Source organism: Ctenopharyngodon idella, chromosome 22, assembly GCF_019924925.1.
Source record: "Ctenopharyngodon idella isolate HZGC_01 chromosome 22, HZGC01, whole genome shotgun sequence".
Lineage (NCBI taxonomy): Eukaryota > Metazoa > Chordata > Actinopteri > Cypriniformes > Xenocyprididae > Ctenopharyngodon > Ctenopharyngodon idella.
In genome coordinates, this window is record NC_067241.1 from 14,161,025 (window position 1) to 14,178,867 (window position 17,843).

A 17,843-nucleotide genomic window follows, 5' to 3' on the forward strand; every position below is an offset into this window, starting at 1 on the left:
CTGTGGGATGGTCTGAAATGAGTTTTTGTGGTAACTGACATGCTGTCGACATAGCTTGACTTTTTTTGAACCCATAAAACATTTATTTTCACAATGAAAGAGTCATGTGAACTCAGCTTCAGAAGGTAAACAAGGGCAGCATGGCATTGTGCATAAAAAAAAAATAAAAACAGCTCAGCCTTGAATTTTGAGAGAGACATCTGTCAGTTAAAAAACCCTCTCCACCTCTAATGACAGACGTTCTAGACACTTCCATTTAGCGCTAGTTATACTGCAGACAGGTTAAAAGAGGTTGCTGATGGCATGGTTATATCCAGAGAACTGTCCTCACAACAGATATAGCTCAGTGCTGTGTACAATACAGACCTGACAGTCACTCCTGATGGCTGTCTGTGCTGACAGATGGATTATTGGAAAGACAGGCTCTGATAGGTTTAGACCAGGGATGGGCAACTTCGGTCCTGGAGGGCCACTGAGTTTAGTTTCAACCCTGATAAAAACTCAACATGATGTGTTTGCCAAACAATGCATTACCAAATCTTAATAATGTAATGCTAAATATGGGATATCTACCCATCTATCCACACACACACACACACATATATATATATATATGGGTCAATGACGTGACGGGTCATTTTTTTGTCGAAAGGCCTTAATAATAATGAAAAACAAAGATATGACATCCACAGTAGGTAAGGTAGTACAACTAGATCTCTTTTATTGAATCCAAAAGGTTTTAATTATATTTTGTTTCATATAAAGGTATTTTAAAGATTTTGAAGTGTCAAAAGGTCATTCGGTTTAACTGTCCAAAGGCCAATACAGCCATTTCATTAGTGATTAGAATATCTTAAAATGTAATAAATGTATTTATTTTTTTATTCTGGCATGATTTTATATCATCATATATCAGCATAGTGCAAACCGTATTAAACTTATGTAGAAGTCGTTGCTTTGTTATGAGAAAGAATGTCCAGAAAAATGAATTTCATTGATGTCATTTGGAGTAACCAATATAAAGGGACCATTTTGGATCAAGTCATGTGGTCAATATCATGTGACAGGATGTGACATCATTCAGACACCTGCAAAGGACCACATGGTCATGAAGCAAAGTAACTAACTCTCTTTTAACTATTTGAAAAATTCATGTTTTCACTTGCTCATACGCATGTCCCGAAATATCAGGTCATTCGGTACAACCGCTATAAAACATGGAAAATATTGTAATATTTTAAAAAACTTGTACTAAATATAAAATGTTTGATTGTCCTTTTGCTACCTAGATATCAGCCTGTTAGCATTCTTTGAAAATATTGTCATTCAGTATAATCAACTGTCATTTGGTAAAACCGAAATTTTGGTTAAACCAAATGACTTTTTTGTAAAAAACGACAAAAGCAGTGTTAACTGATTTTAAAAACCACATGATCTCATTGTTAACACTTAATAAATCTTCAAAATTAATTATATCGCCATTATGTTTTTTGTACACTTTTAAAAAACCTTATTCGTCAATGACCCATATATATATATATATATATATATATATATGTGCGCATTAAGTACTAAGTAATATAAAGCAACTTCATGTACTTACTATAGGTTTAGGGTTTGGTTTGGTTTAGGGTTGGTTGCATGTAATTATGCATAATTTATAGTTATTACAATAGTAACTACATGTAACATATGTAACAATGACACTGTAAAATAAAGTGTTACCGACTTTTACTTATTAGCACTAAACATCACAAGGATTGAAATATAAAGACAGAAGACTAGAGTTCTATAGAGTGCAAAAGCAGTCATGACTCGTTTGCTCGGCGCCTGAGTGTATGTAAAGAGACAGTGAAGAATAGAGCAGCTCAAGAGGGTGAGAAAATCACACTCTCAGTCAGTCTGAGACTTGGGAATGTGAACTCCACCAACAGCTGCTGTCAGAGAGAAGATTATCACCTGATCTCCATACTGTCCCTCAGAGCAGCGCAATATCAGCAACAGCAATCAGAACCTCCTTACAGTAGCAAACTGACTTAATGTCCCATTCATATTTTTACTTAAAAAATAAATAAGAACATTCTACTTTTAGATTGTTACCAAAGCTCTAATGAAAAGAAATGTCTACATACATATATACATACACTTACTGGCCACTTTATTAGGTATACCTGTTCAGCTGCTTGTTAATACAAATATCTAATCAGCCAATCACATGGCAGTGAATTAATTTAGGCATGTAGACATGGTCAAGACGATCTGCTGAAGTTCAAACTGAGCATCAGAATGGGGAAGAAAGGTGACTGAAGTGACTTTGAATGTGGCATGGTTGTTGGTGCCAGACAGGCTGATCTGAGTATTTCAGAAACTGCTGATCTACTGGGATTTTCACACAACTATCTCTAAGGTTTATAAAGAATGGTCTGAAAAATATCCAGTGAGTGGCAGTTCTGTGGGAGAAAATACCTTGTTTATGTCAGAGGTCAAAAGGAGAATGACCAGGTTTGAGCTAATAGAAAGACAACAGTAACTCAAATAAGCACTCGATACAACCGAGGTCTGCAGAAGAGCATCTCTGAATACGTCCAACCTTACAGCAACAGAAGACACACCGGTCAGATAAGAACACCAAACTGAGGCTACAATTCACAAGGCCTCACAAAACTGGACAATAGAAGATTGGAAAAACATTGCCTGATCTGATGAGTCTCGATTTCTGCTGCAACATTCAGATGGTACGGTCAGAATTTGGCGTAAACAACATGAAGCATGGATTTATCGTGTCATGTATCAGTGGTTCAGGCTTCTGCTGGTGGTGTAATGGTGTGGAGGATATTTTCTTGGCACACTTTGGGCCTCTTAGTACCAAATGAGCATCATTTAAACGCCACAGTCTCCCCGAGTATTGTTGCTGACCATGTCCATCTCTTTATGACCACATTGTACCCATCTACTTCCAGCAGGATAATGCGCCATGTCACAAAGCTCAAATCATCTCAAACTGGTTTATTGGACATGACAATGAGTTCACTAAACTCAAATGACCTCAATCACCACATCTCAATCCAACTGAGCAGCTTTGGGATGTGGAGGAACGGGAGATTCACATCATGGATGTGTAGCCATCAAATCTGCAGCAACTGTGTGATGCTATCATGACAATATGGACCAAAATATCTGACGAATGTTTCCAGCAGTTTCTAGTTCTGAAAGCAAAAGGGGTACAACATGGTACTAGAAAGGTGTCCCTAATAAAGAAGGGGTCTACAAATCGAGTTTATGGCCCAAAATCCTATAATCCCACTGAAAATCATAAATCAGTTTTTGCTTGAACTATTTATGACCTTTCCCTGACAAAAACGCATTGGCGGTTTAAGCACAATCATGTAAAATTACTCACGCTTAAAGTCCCCGTGAACCGGAAGTTGCAAACGACTTTTCTCCAGTGTTGTGACGTATTTCCAAGTGAAACGGAATATTAAATAGAGGTCAGGGTTTTACTTTAGTGCTCCTCCTCTCCATCTCTCACTCATAGCAGATTAACGTTTGGAGGGGAGTGGTTTAAGCGTTTTCAACCCAAGCCGTCAAACTGACGTCATCAGAGATGGAATGGCATTCCAGACCGGAAGTAACTTTTAAGATTTTGATTAAAGATTACCACGACAAACTATTTTTTTCTGTGTATTAACTTGCACAGATTAATTGTTCACCACAAGATTAGTAATATGCACTAGCAAAGTAAACGGTCAATTTTGATTTCATGATAACTTGAACAAAATGCTGATTTGTTCTGCATAATTCGCATTACTGTTTTTGAATAGTGAAACACAACAACTCTGACACTGGCAATCAGGAGAACTGCTGGGGAAACCTGTTTGAAAACAATGATTATTATTCTATTTGGTGACGCCAGTGGCACATAAATTACACTCTTTTAGGGGGATTATTTCACCGAGTGAAACAACTTCTTCAGGCACCTAAACACCAGAGAAAACTCTGAGTAAGATGTGTTTTTCCAAGTGGGAATATAGCCATTCAAATCAACAAACTCTAGCATACAGGCGGCCTTATTCCTATATCATGCCTTTAAAATCGTTGACTGGTTAAAAAGCAGACTGTGATCTGATCCCAGGGAATGACCCATGCATACTTGCCGGCGCCGTGACTAGAGCACAGCAGAAAATGAGCTGAGATGTCATCAGTGGAGTGAGGTGTCATATGAAAGTTATTAATGATTACAGAATGAGGTCATCTCGGACACAGTGCCAACATATTCGCCAAATACTGTCAGCCAGAGACACGACATTGTCCTTAAATACACACCCACATCCACAACCATAATAAATACATGTTGGATCCCCAAAGAAAGACCATATAGGCCCTAAGCATGTCCTGAATACCAGGTTGCCAAGTTTGGTTGAAGCTAGGAAGGTGAACAGCGACTATACAAACATTCCCATTGCTATTCCAGGAGCGAGATGCTACTGCAGATCAGTCAATCCATCCCCCCTGTAGTGGAGGGATAGAGATGCAATGACAGATGTCTGTCTGGCGGAAAAGAGGAAGGTTGTGCCATTTGGGTCGCCGCGGCGCAGATTGAGTTTAACAAGTTTACTGGAGTGCCACAGGGGTCTGTACTGGGAGATGCTCAGGTTCATGAACCTCGGACTCCACTCTGTCTGAAGACTAGCATGAAACCCTCATTATAACACTGATCACTATGTCTGTGTCATTTGTCACAATTGCACTCATCCATACTGTACAGACAGTCATGCACACACAAATAGCATGATGCCCTATTGCATCAGTTGCACAAATTTGAACTGGTTTGTTTAAAGACCAAGTGAAATTCAAATTGGACTTTGCTGGTGGCTTTTAGTCCATGTCTGTTAGCTTTGAGGATAATCTATTACATATGCTAGTGTGTACAATTAAAGAACACATTAAATAGGATTTTAGTAGATGCACACTTTCCCCCCGGTTTCACAGACAAGGATTAAGCTAGTCCTAGACTAAAATGGATGTTTGAGCTAGTTTAACTGAAAGCAACTTGCCCTGAAATATCTTAAAATATGTCAGAGCCATTGTTTTGCCTCAAGATGCACACCAGTAATGTTTTTTTTTTCTAGGGCACATTCATAAAAGCTACTTAGATGCCCTAATTGAACTAAGGCCTAATCCTGGCTTAGTCTAAGCCCCGTCTGTGAAACCGGGCATAAATGATAATAGTATATAACAAATTGTAACTTATCTCGCACTCAGGGTCATCTAAACTATGCTGAGTTGCAGAGTTCAGCCTGAAACTTGTGATCTGTTGTACTCAGAAACCAATGCATGATAACAGACAAAGTATGCAGGCATCAGCATAACTGCATCCTAATATTTAGGGGTTCAAGCACGTAGCGCTGAAACCATATTGTAATTGTTAAAATTTCCAAGGATCAGCATTCACCCCAAAAAGTGATCAGGCAGACCAAACCCTAAGTCGCAGAGACTTGAAACTTTGAGGGCTTGTAGTATTCACACCGTCTACAACGTCACCAAGGCTCGCCCCGATTGGCCTGATGGGGGCACTACAAGCGGGCAAGAGTACACAATGGCTAATAACTCTTAAACCGTTAGGCATAGGCTCAAGTGTCGTATATCGTTGGATTCCTTGACTCAGGATGGACAAAATGCATGCCTCGGATTCACTTGCAAAATTTTCGGGAGTTGGATTTTTTTTAAAAACCTACTTTTGCGAACTAGTCCTAGGTTTTTGGTCCGATCGGAACCAAACCAGTGCAGCAAGATTTTCTGGAGTCTGACTGTCAATAATTATCAAAAAAAAGTTGATATTTTGATTCACAGTCCCTTAGGGCGACCAAAATGTTCGAAGTAGGTGGAGCCACTTTTACTAAAATGGCTATAACTTGTGAACGGAATGAGATGTTTTCACCAAACTCAGCAAACCTATGCAAGAGCTCATTCTGTGGTTGCGTGAAAAAGGACGCGGTGACTGGCCACTTGGTGGTGCTATAACAGGAAAAAAAAACATGAAAATGGCTATAACTACTTCACCATTAGACCGATTGACATGAAAATTGGCAAAAAAGTGTCTTTGTCCAAGGTGCCATGACTGTCTATGAGGACATTGATGTTATCTCAAAAAACACGTTTGCCATCGTCCAATGAAGTTTGAGCAGCTATCAGACAAGGTTAACGAAGGCTGATTGGAACGAAACTTGCTGGGCCTGTTTTCTGAGCAACTTTGCCTTTAGGACCGCCACTGTCCATTGAATTGCTCGCGTTAAATATTGGAGATTATTTCAAAAAACAACTTTGGAGAACTATTCCTAGGTTTTTGGCTCAACCTCGATAACCATTAAAAAGCTTTATAAACCATAAATTTCCTATGGTAAATTGCCTGTATTTGGTCTTTTCCATCTATGATCGAGAGGTTACAGGCTTGCTAATTAAAACATTATACCTTTTTACGCATGTTTATAGGCCTTAAAGCACTTAAACCCAGATAATTGCTGCTCGCAGCTATATTAATAATTATAATTGCAAACATTACACATTAAAGCCAGATTACTTTATGAATGGTACTTCTTACAGTTTTCTTAAGTAAATTCTAACAGAATTTTTTTCCACATACATAAGAGTACAAGGAAGTTTATGGCCATACCTTACATCTTAAGATACAGTATTGGAATAATAATAAAACTTGAGTTTAATGTCTTTGTTTCAATCTTACCCAGATTGTTGATCGCCTCAAGTTAGTTCCAGTATCATCTGCATATTGCACAGAAAAATGGAAAGAGCCTTTCACAAATCTCAACTCCAATCAGCTGGCTTTACACAATTTCTGGAGGTCAGGGTGCCCAAGATTTTAATTGGTTCACTGCAAAAAAGAGGTCATTAAGAAGTCAGTGAGCACTTTACAGGAAGATCTACAAAGAATTTCAATAGGGCCACTGGCTCAAACCTTATTAGCAAAAACAGGCTCAGAAAGTGAGATTCACATTTGTAAATCTGTTCTTTTAACTGTCCGTTGTAATGAATTTTGAAGCCTTGAAGAGTATGAAGTCTTGCTGCTGATTTTTGAAATTTTTTATTGGTGGCTAATTCTGGTTTCAACATGTTTAGATCATGAATAATATTAGTGGATTAAAAAATACAGAATAATGAACAATCTATAGAGTAAAGTAAACCTTCTTATATTAATAAATATACATCAGGACAGTTTCAGGACAGTTAACAGACAACACTTTATTTCTCAGATAAATCTGGTAACAAAACAACACATTTAAAACAGAAATACATCAAAAAGAAGTTATTCTTGATTTTAGTTTTCATTTTGTTTTGCTGACAACAAAGAACCTGAACAAGTGGAGATGAAAATTAGCAGGGTTGAAAATAACAGATTAAAATTTCCAAACACTTCAAATCGGACACCTATGCTCGAAAACCACTCGCTCGCTCGGTGTGCTGCAGTCTGGGGACTACTTTACAACTACAACATCTGATAAAAGTCGCCTTTCCCAGAGTTCAAAGTGCCGTAGTCCAGGGCTCCATCCTTGCTCACAGCAACACATGCAAATCCATGAAACAGATAAAGCACACAAGATGAGACAGAATAAAGACAAGTTGCTTAAAATAAAAGCAAATGCACACACACGCAGTTAAAGATTTTTAAACCTCACATTATGAAACACTAGTAGTAGTAAATGTCAGATGACTGAAGCTTTTCTAATGACTAGAGCATAAAGAGGAATCCTTGGCAAAACTACAATAAATTCTTTTCTCGTTTGAAATTATGCTGGTATTGCATCTAATGCTTGTCATTTCACCAAAACGCCAAAACATTCTTAACACTTGTTGCAGATTTAGAAGGCTCTGTACCAGGTGGTGCATAAGAAAAAGTTCTTAAATGCTGATAGCAAAATAAATAATTTGATCTACAGCATAATTGTCATATTCAAAACAGCAAAGATCCAACCTGTACAGGTTTACAAACAAAATATGTGATTTCATTCTTCTTTACTAAAACAGTGCAAGTAGTTCCAGTTATTTTCTGATGCCATGGCAGAATCCTAAGGGTAAAAACTGATATGGCATATATATATATATTTTACTTTTAATGGAGAAATAAAAAAGATAACTTCATTACACCACAGTAAATTAATTAATTACTGTATGACTCCATAACCACTGGATAATGGTGTTGATCCATGCTAGATGTAATGAAATCTCAAGACTGGATAAAGGGTGAATCTCACAAAACATGTTCAGGTCATATTTCACCCCAAAAATCAAAAGAAAAATTTAGTTTTTTTTTTTTTTTTTTTATACATAAAGAAGAAATGAAGGCTGTTTAGGATCATTAACATATTTCTTTGCACTGTGAAATTATGCACAATTAAGCACGTTTTCTTCTGAAGTACTATTAATGTAATGCAATATATATATATATATATATATATATATATATAATGTATATGTGTGTGTGTTTGAGTGTGTGTGTGTATGTGTGAATTTATATAGTAATGAGAATTTAAAGTGAAACCTGTTCCGAAAACGCAAAAATCGTAATGATCACAAAAAAAGCTGAAAATAGGCTTGTGCAAAATATATTTCTGTACTCTTTTCTTTTAATTTCAGGGTGAAAAGTGTTTTTTCCATCATACAGTTTTATTGTGAATATTCTTAAATGAATGAAAAAGAAAATGTAATGGCTGGACCAATTCAGAAGAATTCTAGGCATTGTAAAAGCAAGTTTTATTGTAGTTTTGCCTGTAATTTCCATTAAAAAGTACAGCCCTGGTACAGTCCTCTAAGCCTGAAAGAGAAAGACAAGCACTATTCTTACACCAAACCCATCCTCCCCCAGCCTCCACCCTTATCCAAGACCGTGTCTCTGCGATTTGAATGGTTCATTAATTTTTTGCATTTCAGAGATTGGTTAGAAACACCCAGCGGCTGTGGTAGTTGGGTAGGAGTTCTGTAGTTGTGCTGAGGTCAGACCTTTGTAACGGTGCACTGACCGTCGGGGCACCCAGACCGATCTCCGCTACTCGCTGGCCCACCACCAGGCGGCGGTCTGTCCAATTGCTGCAGTCTATGCCTACCCTGGGATGCTTCCGTGTGCTCGTCTTCACTTTCCCCATCCTGCTCATCTTCATACTCGCTGTCGCCAGACTCGGATTCATACCCCGAGGCGGCATCCGGAGCGGCCGAATCGTCTTCATTTTCCCCGTCTTCTTCCTGTTCTGGCTCGGCGACATTAAGTTGGCCGAGAGCCTGTACAAGTTGAATGTCGCTGGAGGAAGCAGGGCTGGTCAGGTGACCACCTAAGACAGTAGGTGGCCTTACGGGAGCAGGAGCAAAGACGCCTTGAGGACGTCCTCCGCTGACCCCAGTGTCCGCTCCATCCGCCGAGCTCTCTCGCTCCACTGTGGCTCCATCCACACTTCCGTTTAAATCCGTAACTGCGGGCGCTGCAATGGGAACCGTTCCCGTTCCAGACCCCGCAGTTGGATTGGGATCTGGATCAAGTCTTAGTCCGGCCACACCTTTTTTAGGGATGTCCACCACATCCCTCTTCATCCTCCGCCTACGGCCGTGTTCGTTCCTCCTGTACTGCACCATGTTCTCCAGGTCGGCCACGTACAGGAATCCGGCGATCAGCATCTCAGCGCTCTTTTTACCCTTGTTGAAAGCATCCTCTAGCTCTCGGCTCGTCCGCTCGTCGTACTGCCACCATCCGTTACGCCCCTCGTAGTACCACGCGTGACCACCGGTCCCCGCGCCGCGTCCGCCCGTCGCCGAAGCCTTCAGCTCTTCAGGCGAGAGCAAAGTGGGACGCTCCAGGAAGTCCTCCGGCACTTCCTGTCTACAAAGGGCGCAGCGTTTGCTGTGCCAGGAAGCTCCTTTCACGCAGAGGAAGCAGAAGATATGGCGGCACGGCAGACGTACAGGGTGGACGCAGCTCTGCAGGCAGATAGCGCACTCTGGAACAGGCAGGGAAGGAGAGGAAGGTGACGGACTTCCCTCTGTCACAGACTCCCCACTCACCTTCTTGCCCGAAGTCAGGGAGTCCATGGAAAGATTAACCTCGCCGCAACTAGCCATACTGTGAAGAAAACAAAAATACAATGAATTCACATGCAGATCAGGTTTGCCTACACAAGCAGTACATACGCAGATGTAACAAACGGGGCACTGTTTAACAAACTATGTTGCCCAAGTTGACAAAAGTCACGAGTAAACAGTGGTTGTTTGAGTTCTTTGTTCATTGTGGCTCAGTATGATTAAAGCTTTTGCAATTCTACTCTCTCATCTGATAAGAATTACACACAAGAAAGAGTGCCATTCATGTAATATCTGAATATAAAAATATGTCCTTAATAAAAAGAACTGTTAATTTCTGAAAGCACATCACTGATTCTTGAGATAAGGGACAAAACATGTTTTAGAAGTTAGCTTTTATTATTTAATAATACATTATTTTTAAACTTTTTTATTTGTAGAAACATTTCTCAGCTAATGAACTATGTTTTCCTAAAATGTACATTTATTCACTTCAGAACTTAATTTGTGTCAACTCCGTCAGACGCATTAAAAAGCATGATATTTTAATTTGATCCATCCAACAATAGTGTAAAGTCTTTGTGAAGTCTAGTGTAAATTATGTAATAATGGTGTTCAATAAAGGAGCTAAGTGGGGGAAAAAAAAAAAAAAAAAATTCTCTAAAACATTTTCTCGGGTTATTATGAACAATCCAGTTCCTAAATTCCTTAATTCTATACCCTCCTTTTTAATATTAAACATATATAACCAATGCTCTTAGGTAAATCAGACATCGTATCATGTAGTTTAGTTGACGTTTTAATATTTTAACAATAAATTGAAAAAAGAATAAGACATTTCTTTCAAAATTATCAAAAACCTTCACCTGACAGTGTTAAATACTGACGGTGTTGATCAGCTGTGGCCAAATATACAGTATATGTAAATAGAATCATGAAACAACATTAGAAGAATTCCCCATATGCAAAAAACATATTAAATCACATTATATAGACTTTTTTAGAGCACTTATCAATCATCAGACATAAAACCTGACAAAATTGATTTTTTTTCCACCTTAACCACATGTTGTACAGTTGATCAATTTTGCTTTCTTTCTCAGTTGTTGCTGCCTTAATAATAAAAGGTTTATCCCACACCTATTTACAGAAACTATTACACTGGGATGACGGAGCTGACATGTTAAAGCTGTGACCACAGAGACTTCAACATTGTTTGTATAAAATATAAAAAAATATAAAACTTCCAGGACTATGTGTCCTACTGTGAGATCCACAATGAGCAGGAAACAGTAAGTGCTCCTCAGAGTTGAAGATGACCATGACACTGCCTGATTTATCCAGAATTATAAAAAATTCTGACTCAAAGTGAGGACACAACTTTAATAGGCATTTTTATGGAAAATATAATTCAAGACTTACTTGTTGTATTGTTTGATATATTACAGATCTCTGCCTTTCAATTTAAATGTCTATTTTTGAATTTGTTGCATTTTTAAACACTTTGTTTGGCAATTTTACAGTGTGACCTCATGCTGAGGACAAGTTAAATAATTACATGTATTGCATGCATTTCAAATAATAATACTAATAAAATTATTTAAAAATAAAAGCAATGAATGTCCTGAGTATCCAGATTTCCTTTAGATGTAACTTTTTAAGTATTTTTATTTTGTATATTGTATTTATTTTTAACATAAATAAGGCTTTTTTGTTGTATAGGACATGTTTTGTCCCTTATCTCAAGAATCAGTGAAATGAAAAGTGGAATCAGAAGCACAAGGAATGAGAAAAACAATTACACTATAATGTTCTCTTGACAAAATTTCTAGATCGTCTTTGTTTACCATCACCAATGTATAAAACTGACTTTAACATAACCGTCTGGCTTGATAGGACAACCTGTGTAACATGCTCATTATAGCAACAGCCCAAATCTGATGCAGAAATGATCTAAATATATCATGACCCAAATCCTTTACAGCCAAACCATTTACGGGACATTTTATGATGCTAGTATAGAATATACTAGAATATCAGACATTCATTTTAGGTTAGGCTTATAAACAGGAAACAGTTAGCTAGAATGCCACAGAAACAAACTGATAATTAATAAATAATACAAAAAAATATGTTTCTATGCAAACATTTACAATAAATTTTTAGCCATAAATAATCAGTATAGCATGTATATATTTGCTAACAAAAGTTACACTAAAATATCAACTAGGCCGACTAGATAATAATAATAACAATAATAATAATAATAGTTTTAAATAAAATTCAATATTAATATTTAACTATTTATATTTAAATAATCATTTTATCATACATAAATCAGTTAATTGTGACATTAACAAAAGCTAAAAATTATTGAAAATAGTAATAATTTGTAAATAAATAAATAAATAAATAAATAACTAACTAACTTAGTAAGCAAACATTTAAATAAAGGACAGCCATAAAGAATTAGTTACATGCATATGTTTGTTAACAAATGTTACAATAAAATATCAGCAAGGCTGACTGGTTTAAAAGAACAAAAAAAACATTAAAAAAAATAATTAAATAATTAAAATAAAACTCAAATCAGTAAAATGTTACATACAGTATATTCACAGAAGCTACAAAAAGTAAGATAACGTGAAAAAAAATAAAATGTGTAAATATTTTTTCATAAAACACAATATATGAATATATAAATATGTATATTCTAATAAAAAAACTGGGTTAAATTGCGTTTGACTGAGATAATTGTGTTTTTAAATTGCATTACAGGCCCAAATCCCTCAACAACACAAACATGAAAAAAAGAAATTATCTATTTATACATTTAGCTATTATATTAACAAATGATCTCGCTACACAAACTTAATGAATGAGATTTATGAGGCTTTGTATGTGCTGTTGTTGATATCAGATCATTGATAGATCAGATTGAGGCCTGTACACAGGACAACACCCCTGACCAAAACACAGCAAGAACAGCCTTATTTCACATTAAACCACAATACCTGAACCCTACAGAATGATCAAATCATAAGCTACAAACATGTAAAATGCCATATTTTCATCATCACTTCGGTTACCTGAATCTATGTTTAAATTTTTGGTGATTTTGCTGCGTGTTGTCTGTATGTCTTTCAGTTTGCTCACCTGACAAAATATCCGAAATTTCGCCTCTTTTTTCAGCGACGATCAGATTTGGCTCATCTGCTAGTCACCGGATGATCGATCATTGTTCGTTTATTATCGTAAATTGATCGGTAACGTTAGCATTCGCTCGACACAGATGAACACAATAATGTTTTTTCGGCTCCTCTGTGATAATAAGACCGCTGATGTGTGTTCGTGCACATCCGCTATGCGCAAAACTTGCGCAGAACCTTGAAAAATACGACTCTCTCTCATATCATATCATGAAATAAAGTGTTCATGTTTTTTAAAAACAGTGTTTAAATTGTTAAGAAACAGTACATTAACGTGTACGGATTACGTATCATCCTGAGACCCAGCATAGAAGGTTTTGCCTTTTAAGCATTTTAATAACATTATAGTATTTGGCGCATAACAATAACACCGCAAAGTATTTAAAAAAATATATAAGAAAAAGCATGGTCTATCAGAAAGTATTACGAAACTTCTATAATTCATCAACTCAAGCAAGAGTTACAAATCGACCTATTTATACATTTCTATACTATTTTACCTTATCTAATATAGTTTCATTAGTTTTGTAGATTGTTGACAGACCAAATTGGGGCCTGTCATTGAGTTATTTGAATATATGTGGTACTATCATGCTTTTTGGACATGTACAACATATACCATGGTATTCTTTGGAGTACCATGTCAATACTATGGGAGCTACATTAACAGGATAACCATTTACATCTGATTCAAAGACTTTTTTGTAAAATAATTTTTAATCGACTAAGATAAAACATATAGTTGTGAAAGGATAATGTGTAGCCTACATTTGTAATAAAAACATCTCTGGTGTGTAACTATCATATATGCGTCCATTTTGTATTATGCTTTATTTTCAAGACATTGTCACTAGATGGCACAATTGTGTTTAAAAAAAAAAGAGAGAGAGATGGAAACAGATGCTTGTCCCTTGGGGATTAGCAGTAAATCTGTCTACATAACCAACTAATTCAACTAGAAAAGGAATCTATTTTTATTTGTTGCAAGTAGGTTAAGACCACTTCCGATTGTAGTTCTACTTAGAATCAGAGATTTTTCTATTAAACTGTGATTGAATTCTCAGCACCTGGCACCGAGGATCAGATTATAAAGTTGGCATCTTTCCTGTTATGCTCACTGAACTGCATTAATCTCAATTATAGCAAGCAGTACAGTAATAAACAGATCCATGCCTATCCTAAATAAGATATTCACACTGCACGCCTGCAGGATTTTGCTTAAGTAACAGCATGTTCACTGCAGTCCATCTGTAGGCCTTGTTCTTCCTGTATTACACTTTAGAATCTCGTGTTGTCGGATGTTCTTTGTCACATCTGTGCTCAAGGGAATGCTGTTTCAAAGAGGATCAAATAATTCTTCTCAGTGTCTTGGTGTTGTGATGCAGAGATAATCAGTTGATGCGTGCAATCGTGTGTAATTCACGGCATTAAATGAGAGAAATTCTTAAATTAGAACGGAAAAGAATGCTTTATTCCCTGTGGCTTTGTTACGCTAGGATGGCTGTGTTGTAGTAACAAAGTCTTGGGTTTGAGTGTGTGCGTGTTTACATGTGTGGGTGCCATATGCATGAAATCAATGAGTGCTCATTTTCCACAGCTGTTAGTACGACGGCACACAAACCCTCTCAGTGTGAATGACAGCAGCCACACGAGACCTCTCTTCTTCCTCAGGAGGGTTTCTTTCCCATGCGCCATCGGTCTCCATTTCACCCTTCTGCTCAGCAAACTTCCCTCTAATTCCCACTTTTTCATTTATTGGCACTTCTGAACTATTTCAGCTTCGGCTCCCGGGCCCTCGAGGATGATGGTAGTTTATGAACCATCATCTAAGGCAGAGGAACTCGCTGGAACGTTTCCCCGGGGATCTCGTTCCTTTCCCTTCTAACACGGTTTCCTCGCCCCCTACGCCTTCACGAGGAAGAACCACACTGCTCGCGTGTCCTCCTTTTTCTCGTTTTTCTTTGAGCCGTGGCTTATTGTCAGCAGTTTTTCAAGGCTCCTGTCACTGGCAGCCACCTGGTAACAATAAGATACCATCAACGCGGAGGAGAGGAGGCATAAACTGGGGCGTTGTAATGAACGCACACACAGACTCGCAGGTATGAAAGTACTATGCCACACATTCATCTTCTCCAGTTATTGGGGCTGCATGCGAGGCGAATATTCTTCCAGTCATTGTTATTCTATGGATATGGTAAAATTAGAAATAAACATATTGGAGCTGGATCCCTGCTGAAATTACACTCGAAGGGAAATGAGCTGACAGCAATGTATTGTGGGTCATGTGGGACCCCGTTTACAAACCCAGGTCAAAGTTTGCATGGCACACATTCATCATTACATAATTATTAGGCGATGGATACTTATACTCACACCTTTTCAGAATAAAGATCTAGATATACTGCACCAAAACTCCCAAGCAATATCCTCTGTGACAGACTATAAACTTCAGGGCAATTAAAAGGGAATTACTCTTCAATTTTTGATAAACAGAAAAAGAGCAATATCAAGAATTTGCATGCAATATATTAAACATTTATGGCTCTGAATTTCCAAATATAACAAACTTTCTTATGTGTGTGTAATGAACGTAGGCCGGTAAGAGCTGTGTGTGTAAACCTCACTCCCCTGATCTCAAGAGGCACTCTAGCGACTGACGCTAGAGACTGCGGTCTTTAGCCTCCTTCTTAGAGAGCCTGACTCCCATGCCGGCGGACCAGGGATCGAGTCTCGCTTATAGCGGGCAGTTCGAACAGGAGGGGTTACATTGGTGCCGTGACCCGGATGGGAGTGAGGTTTAGGGGGTTGTGTAACGGACATAGGCCAGTAAGAGCTGTGCGTATAAACCTCACTTCCCTGATCTCAAGAGGCACTCTAGCGACTGCGGTCTTTAGCCTCCTTGTTAGAGGGCCCGACTCCCATGTCGGCGGACCAGGGTTCGAGTCCCGCTTAGAGCGGGCGGTTCAAACATGAGGGGTTACATTGGTGCCGTGACCCGGATGGGAGTGAGGTTTAGGGGGATGAGTGTAACGGACGTAGGCTGGTAAGAGCTGTGCGTGTAAACCTCACTCCCCTAATCTCAAGAGGCTCTCTAGAGACTGCGGTCTTTAACCTCCTTGTTACAGCACCCGACTCCCATGCCGGTGGACCAGGGTTCGAGTCCCGCTGAGAGCGGGCAGTTCGAACAGGAGGGGTTATATGTGTTTAAATTAATGTTGAGAATCATTCAATAAGCATTATGGTAATTTGTGGTACAATAATGATAAGTAGGATGCGGTTTTATGTTAAAGCTGCAGTCCGTAAGTTTTGCCTCTTTGTCGCCATCTCTGTTTGAAACCTGCAATTGCAGCTATTTGCGGAATTATCATCTTTACGTGGGTTGTGCGTCGGCATGGCTCCTCAGTGTGGATGAATCTGTCTGGCAAGTTTGTTCTGATCAACTGAGAAAAAAAAAAGCATTACAATAAATTGCGCTGTGGTAATTAAATCTAATGATCGCTTAGCTCATATCACATCAAACCGTGTAAATTATTATTATTGTTATACTTTGTCAGCATTGCGTGAAGTCTTTTGCTTGACTACGGGTGAATCTCCAGTTGTCACTTATGATTGTGGTTTGGAACTTTCTGGATTAAAATCTGCCATCAAAATGACAAGTTTAATTATTCCAGCTGCTGTGAGAAAAGGCTATAAATTATCCGCCACCTGCAGCGACCGGGACTCCTTCTTTATGCATACAGACGTGACGCAATGATGCAAAGGCAAACTCGTATTTCCCGCGGAAACATACCATTACCACTCAAATTAGAAAACATTATTACAAGCTTACCGTTGTGAAAAAGTTTTGAACACTAGGTTATCTACTTGCTCAAAAATTGATTTTGGATCATTTTTAACCAAAAAAAGTTACGGACTGCAGCTTTAAGGTGGTATATAAAACAGCCTGAGCTCTGTGTATGTGTGAATCTGAGCATTAATATATAACTGAATTTAAACTTCAAGGCAATGAAACTTTAACAAAACAGAGCAGCATTAAGCTCAAGATTATGCATGTGAAATTGTACATTGACATTTATGGTGGCATTACATCTGCAAATAGTTTTTGAGTTAGAAGATTTCTTTCTTGTGTTTAAATTGCTGTTGAGAATAATTTAGTGAACATTACAGGCAGGTAATTTGTGGAGCAGTTATGATAATAGGAATATGATTTTATGATGCTGTGGTATACAAAACATCCTGATATATGTCTGTGTTCAGTAGACTTTAAATTTCAAGGCAATGAAACTCAATTTGGCAAAATAGAAAAAGAGCAACATTAAGATGAATTATTATATATTTATATCCATTTCTGTTCTCCTAATGGATTAAAATGTGTTTTTGTGTGTAAAATACTGTTGTAATTTGAGGATCATTAATAAGCAGACTTAATATGTTCTTCTCAAGAAAATGTGAGTGCTACCATGCTTTACAAAACTCTTACCTCAACTGTGGGTGGTTGCCGGGGAATTGTTATGCAGTTGCTAAGGTGTTTTGGGTGGTTGCTATAGGGGGCCAAGTCAA

General features: G+C 37.9%; 1 protein-coding gene across 2 annotated transcripts; it reads right to left on the reverse strand.

Annotated features, from left to right (window-relative positions):
* Nucleotides 1-7,234: 7,234 nt before the first annotated feature.
* Nucleotides 7,235-13,456, reverse strand: rnf146 (ring finger protein 146). 2 transcript variants are annotated; one of them, XM_051880221.1, is made up of 2 exons: nucleotides 13,164-13,456; nucleotides 7,235-10,117 (listed from the first exon to the last, which is right to left on the reverse strand). In XM_051880221.1, exon 2 carries the CDS (start codon nucleotides 10,114-10,116, stop codon nucleotides 9,004-9,006), a length of 1,113 nt encoding a protein of 370 aa, XP_051736181.1. In that variant the 5' UTR covers nucleotide 10,117; nucleotides 13,164-13,456; the 3' UTR covers nucleotides 7,235-9,003. The 2 variants fall into 2 exon arrangements, with proteins under 2 accessions (XP_051736181.1, XP_051736180.1); XM_051880220.1 differs by having other exon boundaries at nucleotides 13,231-13,455.
* Nucleotides 13,457-17,843: the final 4,387 nt, after the last annotated feature.

What these genes read in the sequence shown, in the direction of transcription:
- rnf146 (XM_051880221.1), bottom strand. Translation starts at nt 10,116, where the DNA reads ATGGCTAGTTGCGGCGAGGTTAATCTTTCCATGGACTCCCTGACTTCG.